Source organism: Pelobates fuscus, chromosome 11 (assembly GCF_036172605.1).
Source record: "Pelobates fuscus isolate aPelFus1 chromosome 11, aPelFus1.pri, whole genome shotgun sequence".
NCBI lineage: Eukaryota > Metazoa > Chordata > Amphibia > Anura > Pelobatidae > Pelobates > Pelobates fuscus.
Window position 1 is genome coordinate 15,304,020 of NC_086327.1, and position 25,756 is coordinate 15,329,775.

Genomic DNA, 25,756 nt, shown 5'->3' on the forward strand with positions numbered 1-25,756 from the left:
GCAGATGGACCCAGCAGAGGGAGGACACAGCTGGATGTGCACTCTGCAGGATTGCTAGATACTGGGGGACTGTGATCAGAGAGAAGGAAATAATTCTTTCAAACAAGAAGTAAAGGATACACTGTGTCTGTCTGAGAGGTAAGAATACAAGTCCATAGAATTCTTCTGTCCATGTATTGTGCACAGGATACAATTCTGTACAATGAGCACTGTGAGCTCAGGTGGGATTACTTCACAGTGACCATGTGGAGGTGTGGGCATGTTTAGTGCCAGTCTTACTCTATAATGTCAGGGTGGGCAATAGTGCCAGTCTGGTCCAGATATATAGAGGCTGTGTGTGTTTGTTCAACAGTGGTACAGCGCTCTAGCTCAAAAGTGACAAGGTGGTCTGGCTCGATAGTGGTGGCATGGACTTGTTCAGTAATGATATTGTGGCATGGTGCACTAATTTATTAGTGGTAGTGTGGGCTTGTTTATGGTCAGGGGCGTAACTAAAAACCGAACAACCTCAGGGCCCCGTGCAAGAATCGGTTAAGGCGTCCCCTTTCTCGCTATAGTGCAGAGGTGGCCAATAGGTAAATCCTCAACTGCCATACAAATTCCATGATGCTTTGCCAGCGGTGGATCTACTATTTAGCCATCCTTACTGGGTTCTGTTAGTTTGCGGTATCTGTGAATATAGGCGTGTTTTTCTATGCAGTATATTTGTGAGAATGTTTGTGTATTTGTGCATAATGCTGATGTTTGAATGCAGGAGATCTGTTTGTGTGTAATTTTGTCATTTAAATTCAGGGGTGTGTGTAGTGTTGGTTTTTGAATTTAATATTTTTTTATGTAGTGTGTGTATGAATGCAAGTATATGTTTGTAATGTTGGCATGTGAATGCAGTGGTGTGTTTGTGTGTAATATGACTTCACAAATACATACACACTGTCAGACACACATACAGGGGCGTATTGCCATACACAAAAACACACATACAATACACTGCCATACACAGATGTCTACAGATGCATATGCACACAGATACACTCTGAGAGGTACACACACAGATTGACACACATACAGTTACACTGCCACATATTGACTTACATGCATAGATTCATACACACACAGATCCACAAACACTGACACACATGTACAGATACATACAATGACACACACAAACACTGACACACACATTGCACAGATGCATGCACTGATACACACAAACACTGACACACACAAACACACATGCACAGTTGCATACACTGACACACACAAACACTGACACATATTTAGACATGAATACACTGACACACACAAACACTCACACACGAACAAATACACTGACTCACACAAACACACATGCACAGATACATACACTGACACACACAAACACTGACACACATGCAAATTTACATACCATAAAACAAGTAGGACTCAGTGGCACTGGGGTTTACCAACTGCACTGGTGGTCCATAGGCTATCAGATTGAAAATACGATTTACAAGAAAATAATATAATGAATCTCTTTAGGAACCATCATCTCTTTTGTTAGATGAAGGCATTGCTTGGACATATATTTTGATGGATTTCTTTTGATGTTTTCATTTTGAGCCTGCTGTTTATCTCAGTTAGAGTTTGTCTAACTTCTACCTTGAATATTTCTGATAAGGGAGACTATTGTTGAGAGATTCAGGGCCTTCTGTTGTGGACTACATCACCCATGATATTTTGCCAACATCTTGGTTATAAGAGCCTTATGGGAGATACAGTCTACAATATTTGAAGTGCCGAAGGTTGCCTACCCCTGGTATCGAATTTTCTTGGGCAACATGTTTATGAAAAAATATCAACATTTTAAAATATTTTTCAAAATATCAAATCATTTAAAAAAAATTATCCAAAATTATTAAATTGTAGCCAGTATTTGCTATGTTCTCGCCATGTCCAATTTTCAGATATTATCTGCTGTTTTAACGAGTTCATTCTTCTAATTGTCCTAAATATGGCACGCATCCCTTGAGTTTCACGCCCTTCCTGTATGTGTTAAAGGAAACAATAGGTCTCCTGGCCACCAAACAAGCAATGTTACTAGATAGAAAAGTGAAGAGGATCATGATACCCAATATCTCACAAAGCAACCTACTCTGCGTTTTTTTAATTTGCCATGTAATGTGGCAACTTAAAGGACTCGATATTGGTCCAAACATAGGTTCTACTGTCAAATGAGGACTTTTGGGAGGTGATGTTTTACAGTTGGGTCTTTTTACTTGTCTCTCAGTTTCTTCCCAGTAGTAGTAAATGAGAGCTTAACTGCGGGATGCATGTTTTTACCAAGATCTCCACTTAATGGGTCACTGTCAGTGACCCATTAAGTGGAGGTCTTGGTAAAAACATGCATCCCGCAGATAAGCTCTCATTTACTACTCACTGACTTTAAGTTGATGTTTCTCTCTGGATATTGCTCCAGGAGTGGACTATGAATAAACACGACACAGTGAAGCTGCTCTACAGATCTAATAGAGAAACATGACGATTAGCCAGATTGAACTGAGAACAAACTTTGTTTTCCAAAATAAATTAAACGCGTTCTCTAGACATAGCCTAAAGCAAATGGATTAGATAAGCACAAAGGGGGCAAATAAGTTCAGAGCGGGGTCTTCACTCCAGTTTTCATCATCTGTGAACCAAGAAGTTTAAGATATGGTCCGTCTTCCCCCCCCACCCCGCAAGCAGTAATTACTTACTCTGCAGATAACCTTATCAAATTTAGAGGCCTGGGAGAATTCTGTAGGGAACAAGACACAAGCAGGATTTTAAAGTAAACGAGCTAAAAATGAAATCAAAAAACAAAAAAATATATGAAAAGAAAAAGTGAAAGAAAAATCACATCAACGTTAGTAAATAGCCCCTTAAGGACACATGACATGTGTGACATGTCATGATTCCCTTTTATTCCAGAAGTTTGGTCCTTAAGGGACCAATAATATTCTTTGCCGTTATCACATTCTGGTTACAGCAGAGATTCCTTGTATACCGGGGTTTAGCAGTGTTACACAGATGGCTGTCACTAGTTAAGATCCATATTATAAGTGAAGAATAAAGAATTAAATACTAGAATGTTATGATCAAAGACAATCAATGTACATTAAAGGGGTTAAAGAGATTAAAAATGCCACGTACAATGTAAAATGGATTATCTGCCTAAAGCAGGAAGTGACAAATCTCTCACTCAATAATATTTCTCATAGTGTTTTTAAAGGGATACTTTAAGCAAAAAAACAACTTTAGCTTAGTGTAGCAGTTTCGGTGTATAGATCATGCTCCTGCAGTCTCACAGATCAAATCTCTACCGTTTATGAGTTAAATCACTTTGTTTAGACAGACCTATTCACACCTCCCCTGCGAATGACTCATATATCACAAGCACTTGGTGTTAACAGATCTGTGCTGGCATAAACCTAGATCTCTTGCCCTCACCACTATATCAATTATAATATAATTGTTAAATAATATTAATTAATATTAATTATTAATTGCATAAACCTAGATCCTTGCAATCACACCTATAGATCAATTATAATATAATTATTAATTGCAGCCCTGTTTATGCAATCCTAACAGCACCTTCCCTGACTGTGACTCCCACAGCCTGTGTTAAAAAAAATTGTTTCTTTTTCAGCAACATGTGTTTACTTTAGAGATTTTTATCAGTGTGTTTGTAGACAAAACACACTGTGCCTTATGGGAATCTAAGAAAATTTAAGCTCTTATTTTAGGCTGTTTTCAGAAATTAAAATGGGTGTTTCCCTTTAACTCTGCCATGAATGAGAAACTTCAATCCCCACAGCAGGGATTTTTGGGCAGTATTTATCTGTATTCTAACCCTAAACTGTCTTGCCACTATGCCTTATTAGTGGGCGGAACAATAAGGAGCAAGCATATCATGAAGCGGGCATCATTCACAAAACATAATGATTTTTTTATTAGTAGTATTAGTTTAACGAATCAGCAATGAAATCATATACACAATGTATCCTCAAGGAGATGATGCCAATTAGCCCAAGGCTTTCCATTATTTACAGCAGTGTTTCATAAATTCCTATCCTCGGGTTACACAAAAGTACATATCCTTTGGATATTCCTGCATCCCCGAGGGAATATGGTATTATAGTAATTTAATTTTTACCTTTAAATAATCCACCTGTAATCACCAATTACTATAAAAAAGGTGCACTCTGATTCATGTATACTGGTAATGTAATCAGCAGACATTGAGGTTCAGTAACTATAACAATGAAAAATTAGATTTTTAGAAGGAAATGTGCATTTAAAAACTGAGTTAAAACCGAGATCTGGGATTAATCTATGTGACAGAGCAAAATATAGAATTGGAAATTTACAGATCAGAACAATTACTAAAAATGTGTTAAGGCACAAACCTTTTTACAAGGCAAACTGTGAGTCTGTTTAGTGTATTTTTACTATTTTATTGTGCAAAAAAACAAACAGTCATTGCTAATCTATCAAGCTTCAGCTAGATTCATAAAACACAATGCAGAATAATAAAAATATTGGCAGTCTTTTGCTTGATTTACTGACTCTTAAACTTTTTTTTTGGTGGAGAATCCAAAATATCCACGTCATTTTGGCTTGGTGATCCATTCTGTAAACGTAGCTCAGTGAAAAAAAATGTTAATTGTAATATAACAAAGTTTCTCTATATAACACCTTCGGTAGACTTTTCAAAGTTCTAATGTAGTCTTGCCTTATAGGGTCTGAGATAAGCACAATATTGAAAGGTCTGCTTCAGAATATTGGAGGGTGAATGAAAATAATTTGGAAATTATATCCTTTAAAAGAAACAATGGGACCTGTAGCTATTGTGGCTTCTAAAAGGTCGAGTTTCCACTTATGAAACACATGTCCGAGAGGTGACATATATCTTGTCAAGCAACCACCAGTTTGGGTGTCCCAACTACTTTGACATACATCTGACAATGCACAATTCATTGAGTGTTATGTTTGTAGCGGAGCTGCAATCCTGAGATCGAATATCTCTGCTGAAATCCTCTAGAGCTGGAAAGAAGCGCTGTTTAGTGATTAGAGCCCATTCCCCCATAACTGCACGACACACAGTTCTGGGGGTCAACTGAGGTTTATTGTGCCACACTCGACTTTTTATGCAAAGACCCCCTGTGGCAGAAATGCCTCTGCCATGTGTTCTTGGAGGGGTCGGCTTGCCAGCCTCCTGCCAATGGAATATGGCCCCTTGCAATAGACCTGGCTAAAATAGTTTTAAAAGGCTCTGTTTGTGTAATTGGGATTATATGGCTCAGTTCCCAAACAGCTGCATGAACCAGAGACCACCCGGGAGCTTATTAAGCTTAATTGACAGTTTGCAACACTTTCCACCGCAGTGTTCTAAGTATTCATCTGGGTTTGCATGAATGACCACGAGGTGACGGCCATCTTGTTCCCGCGAACGCAGGCAGCGGTGTTTGGTCATCAAGTTCATGAAACTGTTTTCGGATGCTGAAACTCCTGAACACCGCTGGACTTCCAGGATCGCTCTTAGAAGGGCATTGTTCGGTGGAAACGTTCCCGCGAACAAGGTGAACAAGCTCCAGGGTAAGAACATTGACTATGTTAGATAGTTTGTTCGGTTTTTAAACTACCGAACTTGACCGAACTGTTTTGGGCATGGGACCATGCGTGCGGTAGGTCAAATTATGAGGGATTCACCTATTTTGTATGGGAGTGTCCTGGACCTGAGAGTCAATGTAATCATGTGTATGTTTTTACTGTAGTTTATTCTCAGGTCCAGGGAGGAGTGCCCCTTGCATGGGGACCTGCACATAAGGCCAGTTGTGGATGCCAATAAACGAGTTCCAGTTTACCCTCAACACAGAGTTCATCTCGTGCTTGTAGGTGAAAGCTATTCCAGCTATAATCCCTGCTCTTGGGATTGTTCTTTGGATTGCTATAATCACTAGCTCTTGTAAAAGCTACACTGCTATGCCTGCTATACTCTCTTGGAGGAGAGGTCTTCTCACTGGGAGCTGGATCCAGGTGTTTGGTCCAGGGTGAAAAGGGACGGCGAGACCCCAGCCAGTTTGTGGCTGCTAAGGGGCTACAGAGCTTATGGTGTCTGGTGCGGTGCTTATGGTACTCATTGACAGCTAGGAAGCAGCCATTGGCAGAGGCACCCAGTCAGGGTGCCAGGTGGTCCATCACACCCTCAGCATGGGGTCTCCATAGAGAAATGCACAAGTACCTACCAGGCGTCTCTGTGTCTGCAAGATAATTGAGTCTCTGAAAGGCTAACTCAATTATCTCTCAGTTACAGGAAGCAAAACAAAATATCACAAAACACCCCCAAAACATATGAAGATTATACAGGACTCCCACAAGTCTTATATCGCCGAATAGCCCATCTCTGAGCACCCAACATGTCCAAATAGCGCTCAGATCTGTTTGGTAAAACGAAATCACCATTCGGGTAAAGTTTTGACTGCCAGCCATGAGGTGATGACCCAAAATAGTTCCAGAGAATCGAGGGCAACAGCTGGTCTCCTTTCGGGGGTTCCCGTACGAACACTGACAAACGCTCACCCTGGCTCTTAGGGACCGAAAGCTCCCCCCACTCAGTAGTTCCTATCTCCTGAATGTAGCTGGTTGGGAAGTTGTATGGGCAGCGGTACCATCTTTGCCAGGATTCACAAGTTTGTGTAGCCAAAATGAGTTCCATGCGCTTGACAACCAAGTACCGCTGCCTGTGTTCGGGAGACACAATGGCCACCCAGGGAAAGCACTTGAGTTAATCATTTAATTGCGGTTAACAGCCAGGCGTGGTCGGTGCACGAATAGGGGGATACGTATACGTTCGGAAAACTTGAAGAGGTTCCAGCAACCCCAGGGAATGTTACAAGGTCTGCCACAATGTTCTTTCCATCACAGTAACTGTTTAATTACATTGAATTGATTGGATTCCTCTCCAGAATTCAGTCTAGATTTGATAGACTTGGTACCAAAAGAGAAAATCCAGGACATTTGAAAGCCATAAACACATCAAGTACAAGCGCCTTACTAGCGATCATAAAAGAATCCAGAAAAAATGAGTGTGCCAAAATGTTTTAATATTTAATTTTAATGCTATCACAAAAAATTTGTCTTGTTAAATTCCATTATTTCCCTAATAATGGTTTTATTAAGTTAGATTTAAACCAAATGAAAGGAAAGATGTCATAGGACTCATCTTTCTTATCTATCTTATTATGACTATAATTATTGAAAAGCTCATAACTTGCACTTCCAATAGTGGATCGTAACAAATTGCTCCTGGCACCTGTGAGATTCAATATTATTCTTTTATTTTTTTTTGTTGATAACCTAATTAAGGCTGTTGCCTTGTAGATATGATGTCACTGATTAAGTCACCGAGTCTGATAGCAAGCTGCTATCAGGATTAGCCAATAAAAGTTAATTCTCTTTGTTTCTGTTGAGAATCTCTTGACCTGGCTTAGGGCCGTCATTTAAAATATTACGTGTCCTAACCCACCTGCTCATCCTATGCCATTGTCTTATTTATGACACGTAGGTAACAGGTTTTTGGGAAATAGAATGTAGGTTTTGCATTTAGTACAGTTGGTGGGTTGGTTGGTTTACACAAGTTTAATGGTTATATACTGATATTTTATGGTATTCTAGCCACTATCCCCACCTTATTTTGTTACGTGTATATAGAATAAGTTCTCCTATATTGTTAATAAGGTAAAAAAGAGATGCAAGTATATCGAGAGCAACCATTGTCAGAAGTATTGGAAAAACACAAACTCTAAATCTTAAAATTTTACACCAATGGAGAATTATTTTCTATTCTGGCTATTCCTGAGTAGAAATTGCAGTTACCCTATAGTAAATGACTCGCCTTCAGAGAAAAATTAAATGTGGTTATTATACGCACTGCTGGAATATTATATACATTCCCTGTCTGTGTGTTTCACATTTCCTACATTGCCATCTTTTCTTTTTATCCTCTGTTGAATACGAGAGTTTTATGACCATGGTGCTAGTCGGGCTATGCTGGGCTTGTCCATGGATGTCAAAAGTATTTTTAGGGCATTATTTTCCACTGCTTTTATCTGTCAGGGATTTATTAGAGGTCCTGAAATGACTGTGTTTTCTTCAGACTGATGTTTGAGCACTGACAGGGTGGTGTTTGGCGAGTGGCAGGAAAGCAGTTGTTCTGGCACAGTTTGGCATTGAATGCAAATTACCAAGGCCCCTTGATTATCTGCAGTTGGCTAGCGAGCATGGTTTATTGGTTACCGTTTACTCATCTCCTAACTCAATGAGACTTTATGCCCCAATGGATACCATAAACCTTTAGATACACGTATTTGAGACGCAACAACCATTTTAAAATGCTCGAACGTCACCCCGTGGTACTGTTACCCAACTTCACCCACTGGTGACAGTCCTAAACACGGGGCAATGCTTAGGCATGTATTTTGAAGTTTCTTGGATCTGTTGACCCTATGCAAAGTCTGGCTAAAACAGTCTATACCCAATGTCTATTAAAAATGTCCAGAAATCTAACATGTTGAGTGCATGGAACTAAAATCGAACACTCGACCTCGTGAACACAGCTGAACTTCCATCCCGCCTGCGTGCAGTACTTTACATCCTGGAAGAGCGCTGTTCGGTGGAATCGTTCATCTGAATGAGGTGAACAAGCTCCATGTTATACTTATGGATTATGTTCGATATTTTGGTTGCATGGAACTCCCAGGTTTGAGCGGTAAAAGCATAAAACGCCCGGGAACTGTTTTGGGCATGTGTGCGGCAGGTCAGAACTTTACCCCCGTGGCGATTCGGCTGTATTCGTGGGATCAGAGCACTTTTTGGATATGTTGGGCTCTCAGATCCAGGCTATCCGAGGATGTATAGACTGTGGGGGTTCCTATGTGAGAAATATGTATTTTTATGTATTTTTCATATTTTATGTTTTATGCTGAGTCACAGTGACACTGTATTTTATGGCACCTGGTAGGTGTGTTTATGGGTGTGTTTTGGGCATGTCACTGTGCTCAGCTTTTGTATATAAGTGAGCCATTTGGCTGGAAATAAACAGACTACCCCCAGCATTCAGTCTCAACTAATGTCTGTGGGGGAAAGCTATACTTGCTATAATCACTTGCTATACAGCTATACTCTCTTGGAGGAGAGGTCTTCCCACTGGGAGCTGGATCCAGGTGTTGGTCCAGGGTGGGAAGGGAGGAGACTATAGCTGCCGGGGGGAGACTATGGCGCCACAATCATTATTAAAGCCACTTATATTTCTAACTTGCCATTTTCAAAGCAGTATTTTTAAAGTGATTATTCCAGATTACTGAGGCTGCTTTACATCTCTGTTCGCACACATTTCTGGGAAAATATCGCCTGCAGCATGTGTTCAAACTCAAGCGTCTCAGAAGATGCACAGAACATGGCTTGCTGCGTGCGGAGAGTTTATTTATGCTCAATTACTCCCAACCATAACATTCACCGTCATTTTACAATATCGCTTTCTGTGTGGCCGGACATGAATAGGTAACCAAACCAATATAGAGCAGAAATTCAACATTATAGTTAGAGTGGAATGAAAACAGTAGTTGCAGAGTCTACAATAAAGGTGTAAATTGCCTTTTAAAAAATACATTACTGTTGTTTGCTCAGCTTGCGTTTAACGTTTCAATAAAAGAGGTTAACTCTTTGCTTTTTGGTCAGGTCGGGTTTATTTCTGATATACGTGTAGGTTAGCGTAAGATTAAGGGATTGGAAATAACATGACAGGTGCATTGTCACCATATGGGCTGGAGGAGCTGTCTACTACCTATACCAACCCACCCCTAATGAAACACTGGCACTCTTAGGTATGGGTCAATGTGTCCACAGCTTTTATTTATTATATTCATAATAATAATAATAATAATAACAGTAACATAGAAATGACTTTTTAAAGTCATTGCCCACCCCCAAGTCCTCAGCCATCCAACATTATCACTTCCCCACATATCAAATCACAAGGCAATGACCCATAATATATAACATAACATAGTATAACAACACGTAAATATACCATAAACAAGATCCAACATTTTCCACACAATCCTGGCAGGGGTTTACCTTGAAACCCTACACCACCCGGGTTCTGAGCTACCAACGAGCTTGAAACCCACCAACATCTTACCAACAGGTAACCAACCATATTAATCAACCAACTGCCTACTCTTGCTCTTCTCTTCGCTAAGCAGGCCCGTTACCCCTTTATTATTATATTATTTATTATTATTATATTATTTATAGAGCGCCGTCAAATTCCGCAGCGCTTTACAATGGGTGGACGAACAGACATGTAGTTGTAAACAGACAAGTTGGACACACAGGAACAGAGGGGTTGAGGGCCTGCTCAATGAGCTTACATGCTAGAGGGAGTGGGGTTAAATGACACAAAAGGTAAGGATAGTATTAGACTAGTGACAGTTGCAGAAGAGGAATCAGTTGGGAGCTATTAAGAGTTTAATTGATATGCTTTTATGAAGAAGTGGGTTTTTAATGATTTTTTGAAGGAGTGGAGACTGGGTGAGCATCTAACGGAGGAGGGAAGCGAGTTCCACCTTCCTTATACCAGTCCGCCGCTGTGACCAAGACTTAACCCATGCCTAAAGGGAGGGAGGGACCAACTGAGCCTGGTAAGTCAAATAAGTAATGAAGATTTCTAAAATGGCCGACTTTTATATCAGCCCAGCACCTAAACCCTAGCCCACCAATCACCATCAGGTTCCCCCCTAAGCCCGTCTCCAAACCCTGTCAAGCCCTGTCAATGTCCTGGGTTAAAGAGTCATTCTAAGCACCATCACAACTTTGCTTAATTGTAGAAGTGAATGTGCTTTGAGCATCATGAGCAAAAAAAGCTGCCACTCTAAGACTGCCCCTCAGAGCTGTCAACAGTTCAAGGATGCCTGTGTTCATTTTGTCCAAATTTAGAGTGTGCCATGTTCACTATCCACACACAATCTGGGAGACTTCTAAGTGCAACTTCAAGGAAACTTGTAACTGTTTTGCGTATTTTTTTTTTTATATTTATTATGTATTGCAAAATAGGGGCAATATTTTAGCCCACAGTTTTCTTTTAATAACATTGAGTAACTCTGTAAATAAAATAATAATACCAATCTATGTTCCTTGCAGGATTATGATAGAGAGAGGTCCCCTGTCCCATTCTCACTTCTTTCTACTGCGTACAGTAATTAGCAAAAACTCTCTGTAACTGTAACTAAGCCCCTCATAGAGCACAGGCTGTGCTTTTTGGTTTGTTGTGTAGGTTGGCCGCATGCCTACAAGTTCCCATGTCTTCCAATAGGCTTTCTCACAGAATTGTGGGCTGCATAGGAAGTTAGAGTCTGGTTATAATAAGGTCCTGGGGGTCTAATAAAACAATATGCATTAAGTTGAAAACAGAACACACACATCAGTGCAAATTAGCCACAGCCTTTTATTAAGAAAATGTCATTGTCACACCAACAAAACATGAATAAACTCCCACAATGGTGTTAACTATCGATAGAAAAAGATATCTCCAGAGGATGTTCTTGCTTATAACAAGTAAACAATCCCACCCTGTATTTCAAGAACACCGAACCCACGTTCTGAGAAACGTATCAGCTCAAAAATAAAAAACATTAACTGCACAAACATAACGTAACAACTAGTAACCCGAGAGCAGAGATATTCAGTCTAACCCATCCATTTAGTTTCCAGTTACATTTCCAATAATATTTTGTCAGTCGTTTTCCTTGATAACCACATAAAACTGTTACTCATGGAACATTAAAATTGGAAACCATAAAAAAAACCAACGTGCACTATATGACAAAATAGTTTAAAAAAACAGCAGATAATTTTCCTTGTATAATATTATGTGTGAGAAATATTACATATATTTATCTCCAAGCACCATAACAACTTCAGTGATTGAAGATATTTTAGACTTCTGCAGAAGGCGAAACCCCACCTTTACCAGCGTCATTAGCCAGACGGGAATGAGAGTGTGTTAATGTCAATTCTATGCATATCCTTTGCACGGTAGATCAATTATTGGCTGAGAATAATTACCTAATGCTATCGGCCAATTGATTCACAGCAGGAACAGCATCCGTCTTCTGGAACTCTGCAGATGAACATCATCAGCTTCAGAGGAGAATCGACACACATCAGGAACCAGGTAAGAGGGCAAACCTTAGCAAAACGGTTTACCACATTGCCAGTGAAAAACCAACAAGAGCGTACTCCTCGCATCATAACCACTGCAGGTTATGATTCTTGGAGTAACCATTTCATAATATAATTGACGAGATTCTCTGAGACTACAACTGCTGGCAATGGCCTTATCAGTGCCGTGGCTATCTGAATAATAATATCCAAAGCCCATTGCCATATGTATTATACTTTTTTATTAAGAATGGTTTTTAACTGTAAGAAAAACCCATATTTATAGGAAATGGACAAGACATTTTCTGTCTAATGGCTTTTAAACCCTTGGCATTTTCAATAAACCATCTCTACTTGTTCAGATAATATATCCTGGTTAACATCCTGTTTATTTTGGTGAGCAGCCAAGTGTGTACATAGTCACTATGGTGCAGTCATTGGATGCTCACTGAGATGTCACACTGTTGCCTGACAAAGGCGAATGAGCAGGGCTCTGCGTCCAAGCATCAAGATTAATGAGAGAAACATAGAGAGACATGAACGTGTTACTTTGTATACAGTCCTCTTTATCATTCCCTGTCTACAGATAGCGTTCATCTGCTGTAACGGCAGATTTTCAGGATAATTGACAAAATGTTTGATGTGCCAGTACTGTCACTGATCTGTGGACAAAGACTCCAACAGAATATGGGTCCCTGTGGTTCAAGGCTATTCAATTATTCTTCAGGGGTTGGCAAGTATTTTTAACTGAGGGTCCAGGTTCTATAGCCAAATAACTTCTATACAAAACATGTCTGCATGCCTTTTAACAGCTAATTAAAAACACTTTTAGAGCAAGAATGATAAAGACATTTATTGCAGTTTAAGTGTTTATTATTGTGAGTTTTAGTGTATGACACACACATACACACAGTATTATTACACAGAGTATTATTACACAGCACACTTTATTGTATTATTACTGTGAGGTCTGTAATACACTCATACACACTGAGTGTTATTACACAGCGCACATTGTATTATTACTGCAGGGTCTGTAATACACACGGAGTATTACTACACAGCTCACATCATTGTATTATTACTGCGGAGTCTGTAATACACTCATACACACTGAGTATTATTACACAGCGCACATTATTGTATTATTACTGCGGGGGTCTGTAATACACTCATACACACTGAGTATTATTACATAGCACACATTATTGTATTATTACTGGGGGGTCTGTAATACACTCATACACACTGAGTATTACTACACAGCACACATTATTGTATTATTACTGCGGGGTCTGTAATACACTCATACACACTGAGTATTACTACACAGCACACATTATAGTATTATTACGGCGGGGTCTGTAATACACTCATACACACTGTGTATTACTACACAGCGCACATTATTGTATTATTACTGCGGGGTCTGTAATACACTCATACACACTGAGCATTATTACACAGCACACATTATTGTATTATTACTGCAGGGTCTGTAATACACTCATACACACTGAGCATTATTACACAGTACACATTATTGTATTATTATTACTGCGAGGGGTCTCTAATACACTCATACACACTGAGTATTATTATACAGCGCACATTATTGTATTATTACTGTGGGGTCTGTAATACACTCATACACACTGAGTATTATTACAGAATGCACATTATTGTATTATTACTGGGGGAGTCTGTAATACACTCATACACACTGAGTATTATTACACAGCGCACTTTATTGTATTATTACTGTGGGGTCTGTAATACACTCATACACACTGAGTATTATTACACAGCACACATTATTGTATTATTACTGGGGGGTCTGTAATACACTCATACACACTGAGTATTACTACACATCACACATTATTGTATTATTACTGCAGGGTCTGTAATACACTCATACTCACTGAGTATTATTACACAGCACACATTATAGTATTATTACTGCGGGGTCTGTAATACACACTGAGTATTATTACACAGCACACATTATTGTATTATTACTGCGGGGTCTGTAATACACACTGAGTATTATTACACAGCACACATTATAGTATTATTACTGCGGGGTCTGTAATACACACTGAGTATTACTACACAGCACACATTATTGTATTATTACTGGGGGGTCTGTAATACACTCATACACACTGAGTATTATTACACAGCGCACATTCTTGTATTATTACTGCGGGGTCTGTAATACACTCATACACACTGAGTATTACTACATAGCACACATTATTGTATTATTACGGCGGGGTCTGTAATACACTCATACACACTGAGTATTACTACACAGCACACATTATTGTATTATTACTGTGGGGTCTGTAATACACTCATACACACTGAGTATTATTACAGAATGCACATTATTGTATTATTACTGGGGGAGTCTGTAATACACTCATACACACTGAGTATTATTACACAGCGCACTTTATTGTATTATTACTGTGGGGTCTGTAATACACTCATACACACTGAATATTATTACACAGCACACATTATTGTATTATTACTGCGGGGTCTGTAACAAACCTTACAAACCATACATTATTATACATTAATTCACACTGTCAGGTTTATTCTCTACGGTGAATATTTTCAGTAATCCAAAGTGAATTTGAAGTGAATTTAAAATTTAAGGCCAAGATAGCTAAACTGGGAAAACGTTTAAATCAGCTACGCTGTACTTTACAGCAAATGTATTTAATCCTTCCCTTTCAGCGCAGGGCATTTCAGGATCTGCATGTTTGTCTCTCTCGAAAGCCTGACTGCGGTTACCATTTTATTATCAGCTGGTGGTTTGGGGCTCCATTGTAATGTTTTCTGAAACAGTGCCATTCTTGACATCATGTTGAGGTTCTATCAAAACAACCAATTCTCATCAATTATTTGTCACCAGGGTTCATAGAAACTTTCTTTAAAGGAATAATCCAAACACTATAACAACAACAGGCGCAGCAGTGGTTATAGTGCTTGGAGTGCCCTGGCGTCTCCCCCTGTTTTAAGGGGTTAAGTCATTTTAGAAAGGTTTGAAACTATTCCCAGCCTCGTCTACAGCTCAGTGAGAGCCACTAACTCATTTTCAGGCACTTCCACTAGTTATCTTGCAGTGCATCACCTGATCACTCTCAGCCAATGAGCTAAGCCCTGCACTGCCAACCTTTGCTCAGTAATGAAAGCTTTAAGTTATCACTAGGCTGTAGCAGAGACAGGACCCCAGGTAAACTGTTCTGAAGTGATTTTCTAAAACTGTTTGACTCTTACAATCTCTAAAAACCATGCTGTGCTGTTGGCCATGACCTTTTAATCAAGGAGTGACCCCCATAGCTGTTGTAGAACTACAAACGCCATGATGTCTAGGTGGCTATATGGCTAGCAAGGTAATGTGTAAATTGAAAATGTTATAGTTTTGGCAAGTGGTGGGTTGGGACAGGAGAGCGAAGGGGAGGAGGGCCTGTAGTGGGGGCCAGCCAGTGACATAACTGTTTACATTCCCACCAATAAAGTGGTTAAGTCATCCCAATGCCCACATGTGATAGGGTGACAAGCTGCAGGTATGCAGGGAAAGAGTGCTAATAAAATGCCTTTATGCCCCACAATGCCCTGCAATTTTTACTTAATGCAACTCAATTGCATGTTTAAGCTCACCTTTTAGTAACAGAACACCCGAAATTACGACTGTTTACAATCATCCATGTTTTTGTGATATTTGTTTTGCCCATCTATGTTCTAGGACAAGGATAGTCTAGAACTTTAAGTTAGTTAATAGTTTCCTATTCTTAATCCTGGCAGAGCATTGTGGCCTTTATAGTTCTACAACATCTGGGGATCTTCTCTTTGACTAGCCCTGTCGTTGACCGTTGGTGCAAAAAGGTAGACCTTCCAGCCATAGTAAGAACTACAACTCCTACGATCCTTTACAAGTCGTAAAGATGGCTAAGGATCACGGGAGGTGTGGGATCTTCCTTCTGGTCATCCGTGTTCCAGTCCATTGAAAGATTTCTCCTGCCCTCTGAATCAATGTGTAGTTGCAGTTCAGAAAATCCATTCTTCCGACCAATGAGTCCATTTATTAAATACAAAACCAGGAATATTGCCCTCTGCATGGGAAAACAGAGACACAAACAGGAAATTTACTTCTGGGAATAGGTCTTAATTCAGCCCAAGAGAAGACATAAAAAAGATTATCTGCCTTAAAAAAAACAAAAAAACAACAACTGAAACATGAATATATTGCAAAATCCATAAATGTCTAAAAGCATTAGCTATCTCTTACAATAAATGTAGATTGCAACTGGAGAACACTACAAATGTAATATATATTTATTGTACACTCTATATACAATCTATAAGAAATGAGGTCCCAGGGACATATAAACCGGATTTACACATGTGACACGTACTTGATCTTGTTAAGTTACGTCCGGGGAAGCCCCGTGGCTTTATGTCCTGTGTTTATTTAGCTATCCCCAAGGGTTCTCTTGTATCAGAACATGGCTCTTCATCTTTCCTCTAGATTGGCTGATGTTAAATTGGTTCATTTGAACCCATCATCTGAAATCAATAAAATACATTGAAGATTCACTCCAGGCAGAAAGCAAAAGTTAATTTAATCTTAGTACCATGAAGGAAACAGGAAAAATATTTCATACTTTCTTTTTTTATCTTGTCACGTTTACCAGCTTTTATTATTATTTCTTTACCAGTTATTGCTATCCGTCACCCTTGTTATGCTTGTTCCAAGGTCTTCAGTATTTAACCCCACCTGTCCATCCGAGTCTTTTCCCAATCTCTCCCTGCACTAGCGTGTATCAAGTAACTATTCTGCTTGACAATGTTTAAGAATCTTTACTGCTATAAATAAAAGTAAACAGAAAATGTCAAATAATAAGCACAATAGTTATATAACTAAATAGTAAAATTATCCAGACTTTACAAGGACGTAAGGAAAATACTTATTCTAGTACTAATTTTTACATTTAGGACAAACCCTTTACTTTATTTTAATATAATAATATTATAATTAGTGATGTCCCGAACGGTTCGCTGGCGAATAGTTCCTGGCGAACATAGCGAGTTCGCGTTCGCCACGGATGGCGAACATATGCGATGTTCGGTCCGCCCCCTATTTTTTTTTTGTGATCTTTCAGCCAAATTTACTAATACTAAGTAAAAATGACTTAGTATTAATAAATTGTGCCCCTACTCGCAATACCGCGAGTAGGGGCATGTCTATTAAACAGTGGGCAGCCTGTGGCTGCTCACTGTTAAAAAAAAGGGTCCCCCCTCCCTGAGCGGGTGGGGCTCTAAAGTAAAAAAGGGGGGAGGACCTATTGTCCTCCCCCCTGGCCCCCACCCCTGAGCGGTGGGTGGGGGCCCTAAATACCAATAGGGGGGGACCTATTGTCGTCCCCCCGGCTCCCACCCCTGAGCGGCTGGTGGGGGCCGTAAATACCAATGGGGGGGACCTATTGTCCTCCCCCTGGCCCCCACCCTTGAGCGGTGGGTGGGGGGCCCTAAAAATGACAATAAGGGGGGACCTACAGTCCCCCCCGGCCCCCACCCCTGAGCGGCGGGTGGGGGCCCTAAAAATAACAATAAGGGGGAGACCTACTGTCCCCCCCTGGCCTCCACCCCTTAGCGGCGGGTGGGGGCCCTAAAAATAACAATAAGGGGGGAACTACTGTCCCCCCCCGGCCCCCACCCCTGAGCGGTGGGTGGGGGCCCTAAATACAAAGGGGGGACCCTAGTCACCCCCCCCAAAAAAAATTATCCCCTACCTACCCCCCTCACCCTAAAAATAATGAGGGGGGACCTTTAACTAAAAACATGTAAAAAAAATTAGACAAAAACAACTTACCATTCGATGTTCTCTTTCTTCTAAAATCTTTTTTCAGCCCCAAAAAAAGGGCAAATAAAAAACCATAATAACCGACGCAATAAAAAAAAAAATCCATCTTCACCCATGGAGGGCTCCGCGCAGACTGAGCTCTGCAGGGCGGGGGAAGGCTTATAAAGCCTTGCCATGCCCTGCAATTAGCCTAAGAACACTCTGATTGGCTGGATTAAGCCAATCAAAGTGCTCTTTGTCATTTTACACAGCGTGGGAAAATTCCGAAGAACTTTCCCCACGCTGTGTAAAATGACACAGAGCACTGTGATTGGATGGCTTGAAATCCATCCAATCACAGTGCTCTGTGTCATTTTACACAGCGTGGGAAAGTTCTTTGGGATTTTCCCACGCTGTATAAAATGACACAGAGCACTGTGATTGGATGGATTTCAAGCCTACCAATCAGAGTGCTCTTTGTCATTTTACACAGCGTGGGAAAATTCTAAAGAACTTTCCCACGCTGTGTAGAATGACACAGAGCACTGTGATTGGATGGCTTGAAATCCATCCGCTCACAGTGCTCTGTGTCATTTTACACAGTGTGGGAAAGTTCTTTGGAATTAAACCAGCCAATCAGAGTGTTCTTAGCCTAATTGCAGGGCGTCTGATTATTAAAACGCCTAATTGCAGGCGTTTTAATAATTAAAAGGGAGCTGTCACTTTACTGAAAGTAACAGTAATTTTCATCCCCCAATAAATACTATTGAAACAATAACTGGAGTAAGAATTCCAGTGGAGGTATAAAAACCACTTACCTCTGTAGCACCATTAGCAACCCATCTCTATCTTCATCCAGACTGCATTTATATGGATATGTGCATGTATACTCAGATATTCCTCCCATGATGCCATGCATATACACAGTCATGGTACTCAAGCGTATGTCATCATAGATACATATCTAAGATAATTTGCATCATATGCCAGGCTGTGCCATGACAACCTGACATCTGATGTTAAGTGAAAAATAAAATAAAAAATAGTTTGATCTTTTAAAAAGTAACACAACCCAACTAAATTTTATTTAACAAATAAGCCTGAGGGGAAGGTGTAGGTGTTTACTATACGGTCTTTTACGGAGTAAGCCTAAGGTGATTTGTATGGGGGGTTTTTTAAGTATTTTCCACTCAATATCCCTTGTTTCTAACTTTTATTTAAGTTGTACAACTACATTTAAATCTATGATTATCATATTCTTCATCACACAACGTCAGATTTGCGTGCTTCCTCTACCACTTGAGTGTATGTCAGGCCTGCGTGTGAAAAATCCCACATGCCAATATCCAATTTAAAGTGGGGAAGGAAGCCATAGAGATCAGGAAAAAGAGGTATCCCTGCCAAATAGTAACCCAACACACAAAACTAGCAAACTCTGCTTGTACCATTCAGCAAATGGATGTTATAAATGGGTATTACGGCTATTTTACTTTGGACTAATGGTTGTTATACCATAATAAACATACAATAAAGATATATTATCCATTAGTCATTCCAGTTAGTTCCTCCTATAGGATATGTAATCCAAAAGTCTTTAAAGTACGACATTTAAATAAAAAAGAAAGATTGGATAGACTCAACACTGACACAAAATAGACCCTGCCAGCCTTCAAGTCTTCAAATACTTTGATTTTATGTACACAAAACAAAGTGGAAAAGATATTAAGCAATGCATTTATTGACCCTTTAAACATAATTCATTTAACAGAATCAATATAAATAGCTTTCCAAATTAAAGGAACACTATAGTCACCTAAATTACTTCAGCTAAATAAAGCAGTTTTAGTGTATAGATCATTCCCCTGCAATTTCCCTGCTCAATTCACTGTCATTTAGGAGTTAAATCACTTTGTTTCTGTTTATGCAGCCCTAGCCACACCTCCCCTGGCTATGATTGACAGAGCCTGCATGAAAAATAAAACTGGTTTCACTTTCAAACAGATGTAATTTACCTTAAATAATTGTATCTCAATCTCTAAATTGAACTTTAATCAAATACAGGAGGCTCTTGCAGGGTCTAGCAAGCTATTAACAAAGCAGGGGATAAGAAAATCTTAATTAAACAGAACTTGCAATAAACAAAGCCTAAATAGGGCTCTCTTTACAGGAAGTGTTTATGGAAGGCTGTGCAAGTCACATGCAGGGAGGTGTGACTAGGGTTCATAAACAAAGGGATTTAACTCCTAAATGGCAGAGGATTGAGCAGTGAGGCTGCAGGGGCATGTTCTATACACCAAAACTGCTTCATTAAGCTAAAGTTGTTCAGGTGACTGTAGTGTCCCTTTAAATATTTATAGCGTTGTCAAGGGTTTACTAAATAAAAAAAATAAGTGCAATCTAAGCAACTAATACAACCAATTCTCTCACAATGTTTCTCATGTTTGTTTTGGCAGTAGGAGCAGATATTTGTTTAATTTTTGAGGTTTTTGCTGTGTTTTTGCATTGAATCAAATTACAATGCTCTGGATTCGAGCATGTAATTAATCCTATATACAGAGCCACAGGAATGCATGGACTTTTTTCAAAGGAGGAAGTTGAGTGTTGGCACAATTCACAAGTTCTAAAGGAAAAAGAATTTGTAGAAATGAATTTGCAGATTTTAAGTGTCACGTTGCAGTACGCATGTACTATTATTGCAAAATGTTTTCAACATATTTGGATGTTTGGATTGCAAAAACTAAATCCTTGTTTGGAGAAGTACCAGTAATCTACCAAACTGTATTGTGTAATGAAAAGACTTTGAGATTCGGATTGGTCCGAATCGAAATTCGAACGATTTTGTGCAATCTTGAAACACATAAATTCAAATCAAACTTTGACCAAAATTCTTCACGACCGAAAAAGTAAAAAAAAAAATCAGAACCATATCAGTTCGGAAGAAGAGTTTTCAGTTTTCACTATGCACATGTCTAGTAGCCTCTGCCATTTAACAGCATATTTGAATTAGAATTTTGAATCCAACCCAAAAATATTTTGAACAAAATTCTTCAGGACCCAAACTTATTTTAAAAATCACAATTGTACTGAAAAGAACCGAAAATGGCCACCATGCCTACATTTACTAATGAGCACTCCTAAAAGTATATTATTTCTACATCTCATTTTTCAAGTGAATATTTCAGCTTTCATAAGATTATTCTATATTCTGAGTTATCTGAATGTGAACTCCTTGTTCGTTGAGAGATCGGTTAATAAACCTCACTGACGGCTGATATGATAGTCTGTGATAGCTGTATCTCTTGTTCCGTGGGGGCCTGCCTGGTATTTTGATTCTGGACTGCCCTTGTGGGTGGGATTATCGTGTTATGCATATGGCATAGGTCCTCTCTATTGAGCTAGAATCCAGAGAGGGAACTAATTGTACAGCAAGTTAATCAAGTCTTTGTCCTTTCTTAGTTTTCTATTTTACTCTGTTGTTCCTTACATTCATAAAAACATTGTATTTCCTTGGCTATATATATACACCTAAAACTCTTTTGTGAAATGTTTGGATAACAGATCCTTAGACCTCAAATAGGTTTTTGTAATGTTTCCAGATTCTCTTGCTTCGATAGTCTAAAGGCCTATTTTAGATTAATTTGTTTTTTTTAATCCAGCAATGTCTAATGCTAGTGACAGAATGGTGTTATGCAATGCTTTCAATTAATGATTGAGTTCAGTAACAGGAACATGCCTGTTGGCCATAGTCTGACTGATGATTGCTTTAGTAAGGGGATACAAATCAGAGTTTACAATCCACTGTAATACAGTATTTCCCAACATGTGTCTGGTATTGTCTTCCTGATTGGTTGATCCATTTGTAGCTTGTTTTTTAACACTTGACAAAAATGTATAAAAGTATAAATGCAACATATTGACATAGAAACATAGAATGTGACGGCAGATAAGAACCATTCGGCCCATCTAGTCTGCCCAGTTTTCTAAATACTTTCATTAGTCCCTGGCCTTATCTTATCGTTAGGATAGCCTTATGCCTATCCCACGCATGCTTAAACTCCCTCACTGTGTTAACCTCTACCACTTCAGCTGGAAGGCTATTCCATGCATCCACTACCCTCTCAGTAAAGTAATACTTCCTGATATTATTTTTAAACCTTTGCCCCTCTAATTTAAGACTATGTCCTCTTGTTGTGGTAGTTTTTCTTCTTTTAAATATAGTCTCCTCTTTTACTGTGTTGATTCCCTTTATGTATTTAAATGTTTCTATCATATCCCCCCTGTTTTGTCTTTCCTCCAAGCTATACATGTTATTATTATTTATTTATAAAATATTTTATTTATAAAATATTTTACCAGGAAAGATACATTGAGATTTCTCTCATTTTCAAGTATGTCCTGGGTCCACAAGTCATTGCATTGTTACAGTTAGTGCACAATAAAATACAAAAACAATATTAATATACAATATATACAAAATTTAACATAGAACAGGTAGGAAATATATAATCAACCATGACAGGTGCATTCTGTTTTGAGGTATGTAGAGAGGGATCCCTTAAAGGACTTTAGGCTTAGGGAAGATTTTAAATTGTGCGGGAGGTCGTTCCACAATTGCGGCGCTCTGTAGGAGAAGGAGATCTTTTACCTTTCCCGGTATGTTTTATCCTGCAATCCATGAACCAGTTTAGTAGCCCTTCTGAACTCTCTCTAAAGTATCAATATCCTTCTGAAGATACGGTCTCCAGTACTGCGTACAATACTCCAAGTGAGGTCTCACCAGTGTTCTGTGCAATGGCATGAGCACTTGCCTCTTTCTACTGCTAATATCTCTCCCTATACAACCAAGCATTCTGCTAGCATTTCCTGCTGCTCTATTATATTGTCTGCCTACCTTTAAGTCATCCGAAATAATTACCCCAAAATCCTTTTCCTCAGATGTTGAGGTTAGGACTCTATCAAATATTCTGTACTCTGCCCTTGGGTTTTTATGTCCAAGATGCATTATCTTGCACTTATCCACATTAAATGTCAGTTGCCACAACTCTGAACATTTTTCTAGTTTACCTAAATCATTTGCCATTTGGCTTATCCCTCCTGCAACATCAACCCTGTTACAAAAGGGTTGAGATTTTATAGTCTAAAGATTAAGTTCATTGTGATAATTTTATCTCACATGACTTGACTCAGGACAGAGCAGGAGGTCCCTTGAAGTATGAAGACTTAGTCATACTGACTGTGAATTTTTTGTGGATAATAAAATTATTTTTGTAATTATTTGCCATATACCTTCTCTAGAGATACATTTTTCCATTATATAAAATAATCTGGGCTGACTGTTACTTTAGCCCCTGCATGACAAGGGGTTACGTAAATCCCATTATATAATGACAGTTCTGGCATGTAGGTCATATAGGGGTTAAAAAGATATCCTACCCAAAAAACAAATAATTAAAATCAACTATATTTGACAGAAATGCAAATGGACCTGTGTGTAGTGATATTCTACCAAGTTTGCTAAAAGATTAGACGATTACAACACTGAAAGTCACAAATCAATGATGAAAGTAGAGGCCGTATTTACTATAAAGATGAAGATAATGCTTTTTTAGGTTATGAGATCCATTTGCCAATTATTTTTACATTGGACTTTTTTTTGTGATGTCACGATAATTAACAAGTGTTTTTTTTTCTACAGAATATGATGTCATCAGCATGGCTTCGACAACTAACCAGAGAAATATGCATTTGGCGGTTTACATCATTACCTTGCTGACTGGTGTCCCATCAAACCTATTGGCTCTCCATGCCCTTATCCAAAAACTTAGAGTCAAAGCAACCCCAAATGCCATATTTCTTCTTAACCTGACTATCTCCGATTTGTCTTTTCTGGCATTTCTCCCGTTCAAGGCCACAGAGCTCTTGCAGGGGCAATGGAAAATGCCCACCTTCCTTTGCCCACTAAGTGGACTCTTCTACTTCAGTACCATCTACTCCAGCACCCTGTTCCTCACAGCTGTGAGTGTAGAGAGGTACCTCGGCGTAGCCTTCCCTCTCAGGTACAAACTCTATCGCAAGCCAAGTTACGCAGTAGCTATCAGCTGCTTTCTGTGGTTCTGTTCTTTTGGCCACTGTAGCATTGTCTACATCACAGAGTATCACGAACCGGCGAACAGCAGTAGAAGGTCCGTGTGCTACAATAACTTCACCGATAAGCAGCTGGAATTTCTCCTACCCTTCCGTCTCGAACTAGGAATTGTTCTTTTCTGTCTACCGTTCCTCATTACCTGCTTCTGCTACGGTAGCTTCATCAAAATCATTGTGTCTTCATCTCATATTCACAGAGGGAAAAAGCAGAGAGCAATCGGGCTGGTTCTAACAACCCTAGCTGTGTATGCAATATGTTTTGCCCCATACAATACCTCTCACCTGGTGGGATTTCTACAAAAAGAGAACTTGGCATGGAGAGAAGAAGCTTTGCTCTTCAGTACTTTCAATGCTAGCCTGGACCCCATAATCTTCTATTTTTCCTCCACAGCTGTGCAGCACTCCTGTAAATGCTGCTTGATGAAGTTGTACATTTGCCGTCCCCACCCAAATGTCCATAAATCAATGCCTAAAGACAGCATAAAACTGGATCATCAGCAGGTCTCTGACGCCCAGAAACACGGCTCCAAGTTCTAACATCTTTCTGTTAGTTATTGATTGTGAGTGTCTAGTTATTGTGACATTGTCTTTGTCTTTGTTATTGTGACATTGTTTGTCTACAATTTGCTATCATGCTTGTGCTTACATTATATGTGATCTTGGAAAAAGAAAAACTTTATTTTCTTTTTGTTATTCTTCAACGTGTGGCATGTGAATATTCAACAGTAATAGTGTTGGAAGAAAGCATAAATACACTTTAAAAAGCAGCCAAGTTTAGCTCATTAGACAGTTGGCATTTAAATGGCAGAGTGTGTTTATTTATATACATTATTCTTTCAAGTTCATAGTAGACAATGACAGTGACTATGTGATCACCAATGGTTAGGTTATATGATATATATATAGGGCCCTATTATGATGGGATTAAATAGTAATGAAATCTGGACCATTGATCATTGTTTAAAAACTATTTTTTTGTGGATAGAGTCAGAATCAGATTTTGTCCTACCAACAAAGGATATTAACATTGTATCATTAAATAAATATGGATCGTGTTTTAGCAAGATGTGAGCTCCTCTTATTGCGAGTTTTCCCCCTGCACAATGCGCATTATAAAGGTAAAGATGTCTTGGTCGAGGATAATCACAGTAATAGGCATGAAATATTTGAACTTTGTTTAATCTGTTGCTAAGACAGAATCTACAGATAAACACTGAGCTTTCAAAATGTTGTCTGGTGGAATAGACACAATGTTTTTCTTTATGTATTGAGCGCAAATGCTGACACTAAAGATGAAGAAAAATGTAAAAAAAATTCCAACGGCAACGATTTAACATTTTTGGACATGTTTTTCAAGTTATTTAATTTAAAAAAAAATGTTTGGATAAACTTTTTTTTTTTTTTAAATGTTAAACTATTAAAACATCAACAAATATAACCAATATATATATATATAAATATATAAAATAAAAATAATCAATATATAAAAAATATATATATATATTACAAAAT

The 25,756-nt window shown here is 38.9% G+C and overlaps 1 protein-coding gene across 2 annotated transcripts; it reads left to right on the forward strand.

Annotated features, from left to right (window-relative positions):
• LOC134577427 (free fatty acid receptor 2-like) lies at positions 1 to 24,781 on the forward strand. Of its 2 annotated transcripts, none has more exons than XM_063436160.1 (2): positions 1 to 138; positions 23,796 to 24,781. In XM_063436160.1, the coding sequence occupies exon 2, from the start codon at positions 23,813 to 23,815 to the stop codon at positions 24,779 to 24,781; it is 969 nt and encodes a 322-aa protein (XP_063292230.1). In that variant the 5' UTR covers positions 1 to 138; positions 23,796 to 23,812. The 2 variants fall into 2 exon arrangements, with proteins under 2 accessions (XP_063292230.1, XP_063292231.1); XM_063436161.1 differs by lacking the exon at positions 1 to 138 and adding an exon at positions 12,189 to 12,253.
• Positions 24,782 to 25,756: the final 975 nt, after the last annotated feature.